The sequence below is a fragment of the Scyliorhinus torazame genome, chromosome 12 (assembly GCF_047496885.1).
Source record: "Scyliorhinus torazame isolate Kashiwa2021f chromosome 12, sScyTor2.1, whole genome shotgun sequence".
NCBI lineage: Eukaryota > Metazoa > Chordata > Chondrichthyes > Carcharhiniformes > Scyliorhinidae > Scyliorhinus > Scyliorhinus torazame.
Window position 1 is genome coordinate 142,701,550 of NC_092718.1, and position 16,527 is coordinate 142,718,076.

The 16,527-nt window shown below is 44.9% G+C and overlaps 1 protein-coding gene across 6 annotated transcripts in view; it reads left to right on the plus strand.

Annotated features, from left to right (window-relative positions):
- LOC140386629 (protein CASP-like) overlaps positions 1-16,527 on the plus strand; it is a 1,158,102-nt gene that overhangs the window by 554,932 nt on the left and 586,643 nt on the right. For all 6 annotated transcript variants that reach the window (XM_072469118.1, XM_072469114.1, XM_072469117.1 and 3 more), the window contains exons 6-7: positions 10,908-11,031; positions 14,817-14,893. In XM_072469118.1, the coding sequence (XP_072325219.1) occupies positions 10,908-11,031; positions 14,817-14,893 (201 nt within the window). The remainder of the gene's footprint in view (positions 1-10,907; positions 11,032-14,816; positions 14,894-16,527) is intronic.

A 16,527-nucleotide genomic window follows, 5' to 3' on the forward strand; every position in this document is an offset into this window, starting at 1 on the left:
ATTTTAACTGACTGTCATGTTTCATGGCCATTTTCTGAAGTTCAAACTCTCTTTTAGAAGATTGTAGTTTAGTCGGGCAGTATGGTCGGCACGGGCTTGGAGGGCCGAAGGGCCTGTTCCTGTGCTGTACATTTCTTTGTTCTTTGTTCTTTGTTCTCTCTCTTTATCTTTTTCCCTGATCTGTATCTCCCTTTCTTTTTCATTTTCTTCTGCTAGGGCTATTCTTTCTTTTCTCCTTTCTTCCTTCTCCTTTTCTTGTTCCTCTCTCTCTCTTTCTTTTTCTTTTTCCGCTCTCTCTTTCTTTTTCTTTTGCCGCACTCGCTCTTTCTTTTTCCTCTCTTTCATATTCAAGCTGCTTTAATTCTTTCTCATGTTCCATTTGTTTAATTTGTAACTGATGTTTTGGCATTTCCAATAAGTCAAACTGTATCTCAGGCAACTTTAAATGCTTCGCCACCGCCATAATTACCTCATCTTTTCACATTTTGTCAGGTAATGTTAATTGCAATGTTTTTTGCCAAATCTAACAGTCTGCTTTTAGTCTCTGGCCGTAAGGTACTGCGTGTGACCGTCTCCACCCCAAAAAACTTCAGAGCCTCTGAAAGCCATTGTACACAACACACTCCCCACTTAAACTTGAATACCACACCTGAAAAGCAACCACAATATGCTCACCCCTCACTGCCTTTAAGTTCCCTAAGCCAATCAAATAGATCGATTTTTATCCCCTTCGAGTCCCCAATTTGTTATGGGCCAGGGTTTAGCGAACCCCAAAGTGTATCATGGAGTTCACCTGACCCATAACTTTTAGTAGATTGTGGTATGTGGAGCACACGGCCCACTCTACAGGTGTGGTACAGCAGAAATGGAAAAGTATTTTTTGTAAGCAAAACAATGTTTATTCAATGAACTCAAGTTCACCTTTTTAAAACATACAGTGAACAACTTAGCAACCATCAATTCAAATACAACCCCCAAAGAATACAATACTAAGTAATGCGTACGCTGTCCTTTTAACATCCAGAAGACTTACAAAAAACATAATCTTTAACAGAAGCACGTTAGGTTAAAGTCATTACTCAGAACATTTATAATTCTGAATTCACCAAATGATCAAGAGACAGTCTTTTCATAGCAGAGAGATCAACAGTACACCTGCTCTGTCTGGCTTCAGGTCCAACACTGAAAATGAAACCAAAACACACACTGCAGCAAACAGCCTAAAGCGAAAGTAAAAAGCTGACAGACAGCCCAGCTCCACCCACACTCTGACATCACTGCAGTAATATGAGCAGCCAAATATTTCTGAAAGCGACATTCTCATGACACCATAAAGCAGCGGAGAGAGCGAAAGCCCATAAAGCAGCAGAGAAAGAGAAAGCTCAAAAGGCAGCGGAACGAGCGAAAGCTCATAAAGCAGCGGAGAGAGAGAAAGCCCATAAAGCATCGGAGAGAGCGACAGCCCATAAAGCAGCGGAGAGAGAGAAAGCCCATAAAGCAGCGGAGAGAGAGAGAAAGCCCATAAAGCAGCGGAGAGCAACAGCCCATAAAGCAGTGTGGAGAGAGAGAAAGCCCATAAAGCAGTGTGGAGAGAGAGAATGCCCATAAAGCAGCGGAGAGAGCGATAGCCCATAAAGCAGCGGAGAGAGCGAAAGCTCATAAAGCAGCGGAGAGAGAGAAAGCCCATAACGCAGCGGGGAGAGAGAAAGCCCATAAAGCAGCGGAGAGAGCGGAAGCTCATAAGGCAGCGGAGTGAGTCCATAAGGCAGCAAGAGTTCGGTGAGAGAGAGAGCCCATAAAGAAGAAAGAGTTCAGAGAGGGAGAGAGTATCATAAAGGAGCAGAGGAAGAGCCCATAAATCAGTGGAGAAAGACAGACCCCTTAGGCACCAGAGAATGAGAAAGAGCTTATGAAACAGCAGGTGTTTGGAGAGAGAGCCCATAACGTAGCGGGAATTCAGAAAGAAAGTGATCCCATAAATCAGCAAGAGTTCAGAGAGAGAACACCCATAATATAAGAACATAAGAACTAGGAGCAGGAGTAGGCCATCTGGCCCCTCGACCTGCTCCACCATTCAATGAGATCATGGCTGATCTTTTGTGGACTCAGCTCCACTTTCCGGCCTGAACACCATAACCCTTAATCCCTTTATTCTTCAAAATCTATCTATCTTTATCTTAAAAACATTTAATGAAGGAGCCTCTACTGCTTCACTGGGCAAGGAATTCCATAGATTCACAACCCTTTGGGTGAAGACGTTCCTCCGAAACTCAGTCCTAAATCTACTTCCCCTTATTTTGAGGCTATGCCCCCTAGTTCTGCTTTCACCCACCAGTGGAAACAACCTGCCCGCATCTATCCTATCTATTCCCTTCATAATTTTATATGTTTCTATAAGATCCCCCCCTCATCCTTCTAAATTCCAACGAGTACAGTCCCAGTCTACTCAACCTCTCCTCGTAATCCAACCCCTTCAGCTCTGGGATTAACCTAGTGAATCTCCTCTGCACACCCTCCAGTGCCAGTACGTCCTTTCTCAAGTAAGGAGACCAAAACTGAACACAATACTCCAGGTGTGGCCTCACTAACACCTTATACAATTGCAGCATAACCTCCCTAGTCTTAAACTCCATCCCTCTAGCAATGAAGGACACAATTCCATTTGCCTTCTTAATCACCTGTTGCACCTGTAAACCAACTTTTTGCGACTCATGCACTAGCACACCCAGGTCTCTCTGCACAGCAGCATGTTTTAATGTTTTATTATTTAAATAATCCCTTTTACTGTTATTCCTACCAAAATGGATAACCTCATATTTGTCAACATTGTATTCCATCTGCCCATTCACTTAACCTATCCAAATCCCTGTGCAGACTTCCAGTATCCTCTATAATGTAGTGGGAGTTCAGTGAAAGAGGGAGAGATCCCATAAAGCAACAAGAGAGAGAAAAATGAAAATGAAATGAAAATCGCTTATTGTCACAAGTAGGCTTCACATGAAGTTACTGTGAAAAGCCCCTAGTCGCGACATTCCGGCGCCTGTTCGGGGAGGCTGTTACGGGAAGAGAGAGAGAGAGCATAAAGCAGCGCTGAGTTCAGAGAGAGGGAGCCCATAAAGCAGCATGGAGTTCAGAGAGAGCCTATGATGCAACAGAGAAAGAGAGAGAGCCCTTAAGCAGTCGGAGGTCAGAGAGAGAGAGAAAGAAAGCCCAGAAAGCAGTGAAGAGTTCAAAATGAGAGAGCCTATAAAGCAGTGGGAGTTCAGAGAGAGAGAGAGAACCCGTGCAGAGTTCAGAGCGAGAGAGAGCACAACAGAAGTTAAACAAAGGAGAAAGCCCTAAAAGTGACGTCACAGGAGTCCTGTAAGTTGATTGGTTGGTAAGTACAGGCGTTTCTGGAACTGTCACAGAGAATGATTGGTGAGTGACAGGTGAGTTATTATACCATAATGGAGTAACCATCTTATGTAAAGTTTAAGGCATGTCAGTGCAGCTTGGCCATGTGGAACGTGCATCCTGCAGGAAGCGGGACATTGTGCTGGTGCAAAGTATCCTTGATGACAACTTTTGCAGTAAGTTGGCAGATGGAGTCACTGTGCTGCATCCACAAGGCTGAGGATGATATGAATAGCAAGTTTACAGAGGTGGTCACATAGCAGCTAAGTGGTATGCAGGCAGAGCAGGAATGGGTGACCACCAGAGCATCTAAGAAACAGGCAGCTGGTGCAGCAATCACTTGAGATTATTTTGCTCTCTCACCGTTTTTCCACTTTGTACATTGGTGAGTAAGATAGTTCCTCAGAAGACTGTCGTAACAGTCAACTCATGGCATCACGGGTGGCTCGGCTGCAAAGGAGGAAGAGTCAAAACGTTTTGTGTATTTCATAGTTAGGGAGCAGTCTGGCATTTCTGTGGCCTTTGGTGTGACTCCAGGATGGTATGCTGCCTCCCTGGTGCCAGGAACAAGCATGTCACAGAGCACCTGCAGGGCATTCTTTTGGGGAAGGTTGAACAGCCAGATGTCATGGTCCACGTTTGGACCAATGACATATGTTGGAAAAGGGATGAGGCCCTGAAAGCAGATTTTAGGGAGTTATGAAGGGAATTAAAAAGCAGGACCTCAAGAGCAGAAATCTCTGGATTTATCTCTGAGCCACAAGAGTATAAGAAGATTGAACAGTTCACCATGTGGTTGGATAAATGGAGAAAGCGAGGGGCTTTAGCTTCCTTGGGGAGGTTTGGTGGTGTTGGGGAGATTTTAAACGAGATGGGCAGGGGATTTGACTGTGGCAGTATTGATTAAAGATGATGTACAATACTGGAGAGGGAGGATGTTTCTGAGGGGCCAAGGACAAGTCTCTGGTTAGAAGTAAGAAATGAAGAAGGTGCAATAACATTGATCGTTGTAGTATATAGATCACCAACTAGTGGAAGGAATGTAGAGAATCAAATTTGCAAAGAAATTAGTGGTGCAAGAATATCAGAGGAATTATAATGGGGGACCAGTTATCCAACTATAGACTGGGGTACGAATAGTGCAAAGGATAAGGCATAGAAAATAGAAACAGGAGGAGGCCATTTGGCCCTTCGAGCCTGTTCCGCCATTCATTATGATCATAAGACCATAAGACATAGGAGCGGAAGTAAGGCCATTCAGCCCATCGAGTCCACTCCACCATTCAATCATGGCTGATTTCAACTCCATTTACCCGCTCTCTCTCCATAACCCTTAATTCCTCGAGAAATCAAGAATTTATCAACTTCTGTCTTAAAGACACTCAACGTCCCGGCCTCCACCGCCCTCTGTGGCAATGAATTCCACAGACCCACCACTCTCTGGCTGAAGAAATGTCTCCTCATCTCTGTTCTAAAGTGACTCCCTTTTATTCTAAGGCTGTGCCCCCGGGTCCTAGTCTCCCCTGCTAATGGAAACAACTTCCCTACATCCACCATATCTAAGCCATTCATTATCTTGTAAGTTTCTATTAGATCTCCCCTCAACCTCCTAAACTCCAATGAATATAATCCCAGGATCCTCAGACGTTCATCGTATGTTAGGCCTACCATTCCTGGGATCATCCGTGTGAATCTCCGCTGGACCCGCTCCAGTGCCAGTATGTCCTTCCTGAGGTGTGCGGCCCAAAATTGCTCACAGTATTCTAAATGGGGCCTAACTAATGCTTTATAAAGCTTCAGAAGTACATCCCTGCTTTTATATTCCAAGCCTCTTGAGATGAATGACAACATTGCATTTGCTTTCTTAATTACGGACTCAACCTGCAAGTTTACCTTTAGAGAATCCTGGACTAGGACTCCCAAGTCCCTTTGCACTTCAGCATTATGAATTTTGTCACCGTTTAGAAAATAGTCCATGCCTCTATTCTTTTTTCCAAAGTGCAAGACCATGCACTTGCCCACGTTGAATTTCATCAGCCATTTCTTGGACCACTCTCCTAAACTGTCTAAATCTTTCTGCAGCCTCCCCACCTCCTCCATACTACCTGCCCCTCCACCTATCTTTGTATCATCGGCAAACTTAGCCAGAATGCCCCCAGTCCCGTCATCTAGATCGTTAATATATAAAGAGAACAGCTGTGGCCCCAACACTGAAACCTGCGGGACACCACTCGTCACCGGTTGCCATTCCGAAAAAGAACCTTTTATCCCAACTCTCTGCCTTCTGCCTGACAGCCAATCGTCAATCCATGTTAGTACCTTGCCTCGAATACCATGGGCCCTTATTTTACTCAGCAGTCTCCCGTGAGGCACCATCATGGCTGATCATTAATTTCAATACCTTGATCTCGCCTTCCCCCTCATATCTCTTGATCCCTTTAGCCCCAAGAGCTGTATCTAAATCTTTCTTGAAATTACGCAGCAGGGGCAAGAGTTCCTGGAATGTGTTCAGGATAATTTTCTGCAGCAGTATGTATCCTGTCTAATGAGAGAGCAGGCACTGTTCGATCTGGTTCTGGGGAATGATCAAATAGCAGTGGGAGAACATTTAGGGGACAGTGACCATTGTATCGGTTTAGACTGGCCATGGAAAAAGATAAGAAACAATACGAAGCAGGGATAATTAATTGAAGGACAGCCAACTTTGCTGGGGTGAGAATGCATCTGGGTCAAGTGAGTTAGAATCCAATGTTGGCAGAAAAGATGGTGGTTGACAGTGGGCCACCTTCAAAGAAATAGTATTGCAGACAATGTCAATGTATAATCTGTTTCAATGCAAGGAGTGTCAGGAATAAGGGAGATGAACTTAGAGCATGGATCAGTACTTGGAACTACGATGTTGTGGCCATTACGGAGACATAGATTTCACAGGGGCAGGAATGGTTGTTAGATGTTCCGGGGTTTAGATGTTTTCAGAAGAATAGGGAGGGGGGGGTAAAAAGAGGAGAGGGGAGTGGCATTGTTAATTAGGGAGTGCACCACAGTTGCAGAAAAGGAGGTAGTTGAGGAGGGTTTGTCTACTGAGTCAGTATGGGTGGAACTCGGAAACAAGAAAGGAGCAGTCACTTTATGGGAGTTTTCTACAGACCCCCCAATAGCAGCAGAGAGATGGAGGAACAGATTGGGCTGCAGCTCTTGGAAAAGTGCAGAAGTAACAGAGTTGTTGTCATGGGTGACTTCAACTTCCCTAATATTACCTGGAACCTCCTTAGTGCAAATGGTTTGGATGGAGCAGATTTTGTCAGGTGTGTACAGGAAGGATTCCTGACTCGATGGGCGAGATTCTCCACTCCCGCGCCGGTTGGGAGAATCGCCTGGGCCGCCAAAGGTTCCCGGGACGCCGTTCCGACGCCCTCCCGCGATTCTCCCAAGCGGCGGGAACGGCCCGGTTGAGTTCCGCAGGCCGAAGAATCGGCGGAGACACCCAAAATGGCGATTCTCCGGCACCCCCGCTATTCTCAGGCCCGGATGGGCCGAGCGGCCAGGCCAAAAGAGCGGGTTCCCCCCGGCGCCGTCCACACCTGGTCGCTGTCGTCGTGAACGGTGCGTGAACGCTGGGGGGGCAAGGGGGGATCCTGCACCAGGGGGTACCTCAAATGTGGGGTGGCCCGCGATCGGTGCCCACCGATCGTCGGGCCGTCCTCTCTGAAGGAGTACCTCCGCGGCCCCGCAAGATCCGTCCGCCATCTTCTTGCGGGGCGGACTTAGAGAGGACGGCAACCACGCATGCGCGGGTGACGTCCGTTATGCGGCGCCGGCCGCGTCATCTATGCGACGCCGCCTTTACGCAGGCGACAAGGCCTGGCGCGTGTAGATGCCGCGGCCCCGATCCTGGCCCATTGTCAGGGCCTGAATCGGTCGTGAACATCAACGGCGTTCACTTCGGCGCGGGAGTGGAGAATCCCGCCCAGAGTGCAGATACGCCGATTAGGGGGGAGGCCATATTGGACTTGGTGCTCGGCAACGAACCAGGCCAGGTGTCAGATGTCTCGGTGGGAGAGCATTTCGGTGACAGTAACCACAACTCCTTGACCTTTACCATAGTCATGGAGAGGGATAGGAACAGACAGTATGGGAAGGTATTTAATTGGGGGAGGGGAAATTATAATGCTATTAGACAGGATCTGAGGAGCATAAATTGGGAACAATTGTTCTTGGGGAAATGCACAACGGTAATGTGGGGGTTGTTTAAGGAGCACTTGCTGCGAGTGCTGGATAGTTTTGTCCCACTGAGACGAGGAAGGAATGGTAAGGTGAAGGAGCCTTGGATGACAAGAGAAATGGAGCTCCAAGTCAAGAGGAAGAAGGAAACTTATGTAAGGGTGAGGAAGCAAGGATCTGACTCGGCTCTAGAGGGCTACAAGGTGGCCAGGAAGGAACTCAAAAATGGACTGAGGAGAGCTAGAAGGGGGCATGAAAAAGCCCTCGTGGGAAGGATTAGGGAAATCCCCAAGGGGTTCTACACTTATGTGAGAAATAAGAGGATGATCAGAGTGAGAGTTAGGCCGATCAGGGATAGTGAAGGGAACTTGTGCCTAGAGTCTGAAGAGATGGGGGAGGCCCTAACTGAATATTTTGCTTCAGTATTCACTAAAGAGAGGAACCAGGTTAATAGACGCGAACAGGTTGATATTAAGAAGGAGGATGTGCTGGAAATTTTGAAAAGCATCAGGATAGATAAGTCCCCTGGGCCTGACGGGATATACCCAAGGTTACTACGGGAAGCGAGGGAGGAGATTGCTGCGCTGTTGGCGATGATCTTTGCGTCCTCACTCTCCACTGGAGTAGTACCAGATGATTGGAGGGAGGCGAATGTTGTTCCCCCATTCAAGAAAGGGAATAGGGAAATCCCTGGGAATTACTGACCAGTCAGTCTTATGCCTGTGGTGAGCAAAATATTGGAAAGGATTCTGAGAGATAGGATTTATGATTATTTAGAAAAACATAGTTTTGGCTCACAAGCCTCGAGCAAAATATTGGAAAGGGTTCTGAGAGGTAGGATTTATGATTATTTAGAAAAACATAGTCATGCCTCACAAGCCTTTGAGGATATGACGAGACACATTGATGAACGTCGGTAAGTGGATGTGGTGTATATGGATTTTAGTAAGGCATTTGATAAGGTTCCCCATGGTCGGCTCATTCAGAAAGTTAGGGGGCATGGGATACAGGGAAATTTGGCTGTCTGGATACAGAATTTGCTGGCCAAAAGAAGACAGCGAGTGGTAGTGGATGGAAAGTATTCCGCCTGGAGGTCGGTGACCAGTGGTGTCCCGCAAGGATCTGTTCTGGGACCTCTGCTCTTTGTGGTTTTTATAAATGACTTGGATGAGGAAGTGGAAGGGTGGGTTAGTAAGTTTGCCGATGACACGAAGGTTGGGGAATTGTAGATAGTGTTGAGGGTTGTTGCAGGTTACAACAAGACATTGACAGGATGCAGAGCTGGGCTGAGAAGTGGCAGATGGAGTTCAATCTTGATAAATGTGAAGTGATTCATTTTGGAAGGTCGAATTTCAATGCTGAATACGGTTAAAGGCAGGATTCTTGGAAGTGTGCAGGAACAGAGGGATCTTGGGGTCCACGTACATAGATCCCTCAAAGTTGCCACCCAGGCTGATAGGGTTGTTAAGAAGGCGTATGGTGTGTTGACTTTCATTAACAGAGAGGTTGAGTTTAAGAGCCTCAAGGTTTTGCTGCAGCTTTATAAATCCCTTGTTAAACCACACTTGGAATATTGTGTCCAGTTCTGGTCGCCTCATTATAGGAAGGATGTGGATGCTTTGGAGAGGGTACAGAGGAGATTTACCAGGATGTTGCCTGGACTGAAGGGCATGTCTTATGAAGAAAGGTTGAGGGAGCTAGGTCTTTTCTCACTGGAGCGAAGAAGGCAGAGACGTGACTTGATAGAGGTGTACAAGGTGATGAGAGGCATGGATAGAGTGGATAGCCAGAGATGTTTCCCCAGGGTGGAAATGGCTGTCACGACGGGACATAATTTTAAGGTGATTGGAGGAAGGTATAGGGGAGATGTCAGAGGTAGGTTCTTTACACAGAGAGTGGTGGGTGTGTGGAATACACTGCCAGCAGAGGTGGTGGAGTCAGAGTCATTAGGGACATTTAAGCGACTCTTAGACAGGCACATGGACAGCAGTAAATTGAAGGCGTATAGGTTAGGTTGATCTTAGATTAAGATAAATGGTCGGCACAACATCATGGGCTGAAGGGTCTGTACTGTTCTATGTTCTCTCATCCCTTGGAGGGTGTTGCTAACTTTCCGGATGGTTCAATTGCTCTGTTTTATTACCTTTGCTCTCGAGTCGCCAGGTATCTTTATGATACCGCCACGAGGTTCAAGTCCAAGTAATGATCAATAACTCAATACACCGATTAATAAGATTCAAATCAAAGCACGTTTATTATACACAGTAATCGCTACTCATGCACAAATTCTATGTCTAAGCTACTTAGACATGTCCTCGAACTTCTCCTGCCATTTCTTATGCAGCACCTCATGCGCCTCCACCTTCACCGCCAGGCCCAATATCTCGTCCTCATTCTCCGAGGCCTTCTGCCGCACCTCCCGGATCGCCGCCCCTTGGGCCTTCTGCGTCTCGACCAGCTTGACGATCGAAGCCTTCATCGGCTCCAGCAGCTCTGCTTTCAATTCCGTGAAGCAGCACTTGAGAAATTCCTGCTGCTCTTGCGCCCACTGCGCTCACGCTGCCTGGTCTCCACCCGCCGCTATCTTGGCTTTCCTCCCTCGCACTTTTCGCTGCACCAGAATTACTTTTTTCACCGCTCCACTCCTGGTCCAATCCATACAGTGCCGGGGAAATCGTACTGTCATCTTCCCACACTGTGAACCGTCGAACAAATGCCGCTGGGGCCCCTCAAAAGAGCCCAAAAGTCAGTTTCTGGCGGGAGCTGCCGAATGTGTGACTTAGCTCAGCGTAGCCGCAACTGGAAGTCCCCATGTTCAGCATTATTAGGCATGGGTGGGGTGGGCTGAACTGTTCTGTGGAGAACTATCCTGGACTTGGTGGGTTGAACAATCTCCGACTGTATTGGAACTATTCTATGATTCTTTTATAATTGATCATGTTGATTAGTTTCTAGACCTAAAATTCCAAGTGACTTATGTGGTCTTTGGTGAACAGAAGTTAATTTGAGTCTAGTCAATAAAGTGATATTATATTTTGACATTGATTTTCTTTGAGTCATTTCATTGAACCTGGAGTATCCTCCAAAGCAAAACCCATTGATCCTTCTCAACCTAAACATTTGAAGTTCAATTTAACATTTAAGGAGTAATGGGTCTCCAAAGGGACTAGTATCAATTGATTATATGTCAGGACTGTAAAGTTACAGTTTAAATCACAGTAAGCATTCAGAATACAGGAAACCTTGTGTATAACTGCACAATAGCTGTGTAAACACTTCTTCTTTTATAGAGGTAACAATAAAAGCACTTAAAGAAAAAATCAAAGAGTATGAGCAGACCTTGAGCAGCAAAGCAGAAAGCCTTGCTCTTGAGAAAGAGCAGAAATTACAGAATGACTTCACGGAAAAGGAAAGGTGAGTGAATGCATCTTTTTACACTTCCATTTTTACATCATGTTTTTTTTATGTTCACTCTGTTGGAAACTGGCATTTCCGTAACAGCTTTCTGGCTGAAAAATTCATTAGATTATAAAGCCATTTTTTCTATTATTGTGGTAGTATTGCTATCATTGACTGGCTGCAGGAAGCTCTGTTTCTACTCAGTAATGTGTACAGAATATCCCTCTCTTACTGTCGTATAACATTGCCACTGAGTGGTTTGGTTAAAAACTGATAAAACATGTCAGCATGTGGATGCGACAGCTGCAAAGCTGGCTCTGAGAACTCTTTAATGGGATTTAATTCTGGGTCTGCACATGGTTGCCAAATCCCCTCAATCAAGAATGCTGTCAGATTACTCCACTCCCAGATTTTTAACATAACTTGCTTACTACATTTATATTTATTTTTTGATGTCTGCTCGTTTGGAGTCTGCACATACTCACCGTGTCTGCGTGGGTTTCCTCCGGGTGCTCCGATTTCCTCCCATAGTCCAAAGACGTGCAGGTTAGGTGAATTGGCCATGATAAATTGCCCTTAGTGACCAAAAAGGTTAGGAGGGGTTATTGGGTTATGGGGATAGGGTGGAAGTCAGGGCTGAAGTGGGTTGGTGCAGACTCGATGGGCCGAATGGTTTCCTTCTGCACTGTATGTTCTATGTTGCTTATCAAAGAGCTGTCAATTGTTTTGAATATGAAGACAGCATTATTTGTTTGCCATACAAATACTGTATTAAAGAATGGTTCCGTGACATGCTCTATGAGCATAAGGGCTGTGGATTGTGAGACCAGGTTGTATTTCCTTGGTTAATATTAGTGTTCGGGCACTCGACCAACACCAGCTGTTGGTGAAAATGTGTAGCACTTAAATGTAGGTGAGATCCCCGTTGAAAGGCAGTAGGAGAAATCTACGTGGAATTCAGACTACTCCCAATGCAGACTGAGATTATCACACATTAACACGTTATATGGGGAGGCGGGGGGGGGCGTAAAATCAAGTCTATAGCTATACACCAAACATCTAAGTTCAGAATGTATCAGTTTTGTTTTCAAAATTGTAAAGTTTTGGGTTTTTTCATGTCAATAGGCAGATATCACTGTTGTTGTCACAATTATTCCTAGTCTCACTTCTAACCTCATTGTTCAGGGACAAGCTATTGCTTTCATGGCCAAAGTCAGGCCAGTGGAATCGACTAGAAGAATAGAATAGAACCGTAGAATTCCTACATGCAGAAGGCCATTCGGCCCATCGCGTCTGCGCCGACCCTCTGAAAGCTTCCCCGCCATATTTTCGTAACCCCATCTGACCACATCTTTGGACACTAATTTAGTATGGCCAATCCACCTAACCTGCACTTTCTTTGGACTGTGGGAGGAAAACAGAGCACCTGGAGGAAACCCATGCCGACACAGGGAGAATGTGCAAACTCCCAACACAGACAGTCACCCAAGGCCGGAATGGAACCCGGGTCCTTGGTGCTGTGAGGCAGCATATGCCACCATACCGCCAGCGGGCTAGTTTAGCACAGTGGCTTGTATTACTGAACAAGGCAGCAGTGCGGGTTCAAATGCCGTACCAGCCTCTCCCAACACGTGCCGGAATGCGGCGACTAGGGGCTTTTCACAGTAACTTCATTGAAGCCTACTTGTGACAATAAGTGATTATTATTATCATTATTATTATTATTATTACTCTACGAATGTATGACATTTCTGAACCTGCAGCGCTGGGCTGAGAGGTGGCAGATGGAGTTTAATGCAGAAAAGTGTGAGGTGATTCATTTTGGAAGGAATAACAGGAATACAGAGTACTGGGCTAATGGTAAGATTCTTGGCAGTGTGGATGAGCAGAGAGATCTTGGTGTCCATGTACATAGATCCCTGAAAGTTGCCACCCAGGTTGAGAGGGTTGTTAAGAAGGCGTACGGTGTGTTAGCTTTTATTGATTTTCGGAGCCATGAGGTCATGTTGCAGCTATACAAAACTCTGGTGCGGCCGCATTTGGAGTATTGCGTGCAATTCTGGTCACCGCATTATAGGAAGGATGTGGAAGAATTGGAAAGGGTGCAGAGGAGATTTACCAGAATGTTGCCTGGTATGGAGGGAAGATCTTATGAGGAAAGGCTGAGGGACTTGAGGCTGTTTTTGTTAGAGAGAAGAAGTTTAAGAGGTGACTTACTTGAGGCATACAAGATGATCAGAGGATTGGATAGGGTGGACAGTGAGAGCCTTTTTCCTCGGATGGTGATGTCTAGCACGAGGGGACATAGCTTTAAATTGAGGGGAGATAGATATAAGACAGACGTCAGAGGTAGGTTCTTTACTCAGAGAGTAGTAAGGGCGTGGAATGCCCTGCCTGCAATAGTAGTGGACTCGCCAACACTGAGGGCATTCAAATGGTCATTGGATAGACATATGGATGATAGATGGGCTTTAGAGTGGTTTCACAGGTCGGCGCAACATCGAGGGCCGAAGGGCCTGTACTGCGCTGTTATGTTCTATGTTCAGATCCCCACAGCTCAGTCAGCATTGTAGCTCTTGAGTGTTCTGTTGCACAGAACAATAGGTTTGTAGATTTAGTTGGGAATAGGGTGGACATGATGCAGCCACTGCTCTAAAAATTTGAAAACATTTATTTTGCCCTGCTTACAACTGTATGTACAGTATTTGATTATTGCATCTTTCATCCCTATATTAAGCTCTTCAATAAAAATATAAAAGTGACACTGACAGGCATGTGAAAATCGGAAGAACCTGAGAGTCTTTAAGTGCAGATTTTGTATTATGTTAACTGCTGTAGCTTAATGCAGCAGAAATCACAGCTCGTATCTCTGATGAGTAGGAAGTATGTCAGCATAGAACTTGGGCCACTATTGACAGTACTTGGCAGAATATAAAGTTGTTTTTACTTCAAACTAACTTTATCTAATATTGGAACACATAATGAAGGGAAGAATAAGAATAATATGATAAAATAGTATAATTCTATTTTCATATAATAGTGGACATTGTGTTCCAGTATTTTCTGTCATTCCATGTAAGTTGTGTCACGAGTTGAAAACCAGAAATTAACTCATTGTAAATCTGTAAAAGGAAAAGCAGTAGTTGTGAAGCTTTGTAATCTTTACTATACTGGAGTGATCTTTTTTTGGAAGATTTTAAATGAGTATTGCCTTCAAATTGATTGGGGAGAGACAGGAGTTGCATATGAGTGCGGTATCTTTGTCATGATGACCTAGAATGAAGTACTGTTGCCATCTGCTGCTGGTTATGTCATTGTGTTGTGTGCTTGTAAACAAATTAAAAATAGTTTGCCAAACCAACACTTTTGTAATGGAACTATTTAATAGTGAGACATCACAGGAACTTAAAAGAAACTGGAAATAATTACAACTATAGCTGATTTGAAGTGAGTTATTGTTAAAAGAGAAAATAAAACCAAAATGGGCAATATATCAAATTGAAAAATCTTAATATATGAAAATATGCAGGACCAAAGGGGAAAGAGTCAAAATATTAACGCAAAAAAGTTTGAATGAAGCTATATAGGTAATTGTTCCAGTCCCGCCCCCCCATGGGAATCGTCATGAGAGAGTCGGACCATTTAAAGGTTCTTTGACCTCGGGTGGGAATTTCCAATGTCAGGCGGGCACAATCGGAAAATCCCGCCCATAGTCTTTCTCATATAGATGTGAATGTAGCTTAAATTGCGTTGTTTATGGACTCTTCGACAGTTCCCTTAATATTTAATTTATCTTACAGGAAATTGCAGGAGACTCAAACATCTTTGGCCTCCAAATTTGAGGAGGCTGATCACAAGGTTCAAGTTTTACAGACAGGTAAGAGGATAATTTTGATCTATGGCTTCAGGGTTTCATGTGCTTCACTTCCGACTGGTATATGTTAAAAATACTGACTGTTTAAAATGTTTTCAAATAAGGACATAGCCGTTTACATTTTGTATATATTTTAAGAGGTTGAAAAGAGTTTTAAGAGGTGCTTGAAGCATTGAGGGATTTTGATGGAAAAGATGGGTAGAAACCATTTCTGCTGGTGGGTAGATGAGTAACCACAGGACATTGATTTAAGCTAATTGGCATAATTAAGGTAAATTAAGATAATTGGGATGTTTTTTATTACATACAAGGTAAGTTGTTGTGATCTTCAATGCACTGTCTAAATGCATAATGGAAGCAGATCCAATAATAACTTTCAACGGGAATTGAATTTTGAACATGAAAAGGAGTTGCTTGGAGGACTGTGGGAAAGAGCAGAGGAACGGGACTAACTCTTTCAAAGAGCTGACACAATGCACTAATAACCTCCTTTTGTACTCTGTAATTCTAAATAAATGGAAATCAACAGATCATCCTATCAATAGATAGGATGCAGAGCTGGGCTGAGAAGTGGCAGATGGAGTTTAACCCTGAAAAGTGTGAGGTTGTCCATTTTGGAAGGACAAATATGAATGCGGAATACAGGGTTAACGGTAGAGTTCTTGGCATTGTGGAGGAGCAGAGAGACCTTGGGGTCTATGTTCATACATCTTTGAAAGTTGCCACTCAAGTGGATAGAGCTGTGAAGAAGGCCTATGGTGTGCTCGCGTTCATTAACAGAGGGATTGAATTCAAGAGCCGTGATGTGATGATGCAGCTGTACAAAACTTTGGTAAGGCCACATTTGGAGTACTGTGTACAGTTCTGGTCGCCTCATTTTAGGAAGGATGTGGAAGCTCTGGAAAAGGTGCAAAGAAGATTTACCAGGATGTTGCCTGGAATGGAGAGTAGGTCTTACGAGGAAAGGTTGAGGGTGCTAGGCCTTTTCTCATTAGAGCGGAGAAGGATGAGGGGCGACTTGATAGAGGTTTATAAGATGATCAGGGGAATAGATAGAGTAGACAGTCAGAGACTTTTTCCCCAGGTGGAACACACCATTACAAGGGGACATAAATTTAAGGTGAAAGGTGGAAGATATAGGAGGGATATCAGAGGTAGGTTCTTTACCCAGAGAGTAGTGGGGGCATGGAATGCACTGCCTGTGGAAGTAGTTGAGTCGGAAACATTAGTGACTTTCAAGCAGCTGTTGGATAGGTACATGGATTACGGGAAAATGATATAGTGTAGATGTATTTGTTCTTAAGGGCAGCACAGTAGCAATGTGGATAGCACAATTGCTTCACAGATCCATGGTCCCAGGTTCGATTTCGGCTTGGGTCATTGTCTGTGCGGAGTCTGCACGTCCTCCCCGTGTCTGCGTGGGTTTCCTCCGGGTGCTCCGGTTTCCTCCCACAGTCCAAAGATGTGCGGGTTAGGTGAATTGGCCAATGATAAATTGCCCTTAATGTCCAAATTGCCCTTGGTGTTGGGTGGAGGTGTTGAGTTTGGGTAGGGTGCTCTTTCCAAGAGCTGGTGCAGACTCAGGGGGCCGAATGGCCTCCTTCTGCACTGTAGATTCAATGATAATCTATGATTAA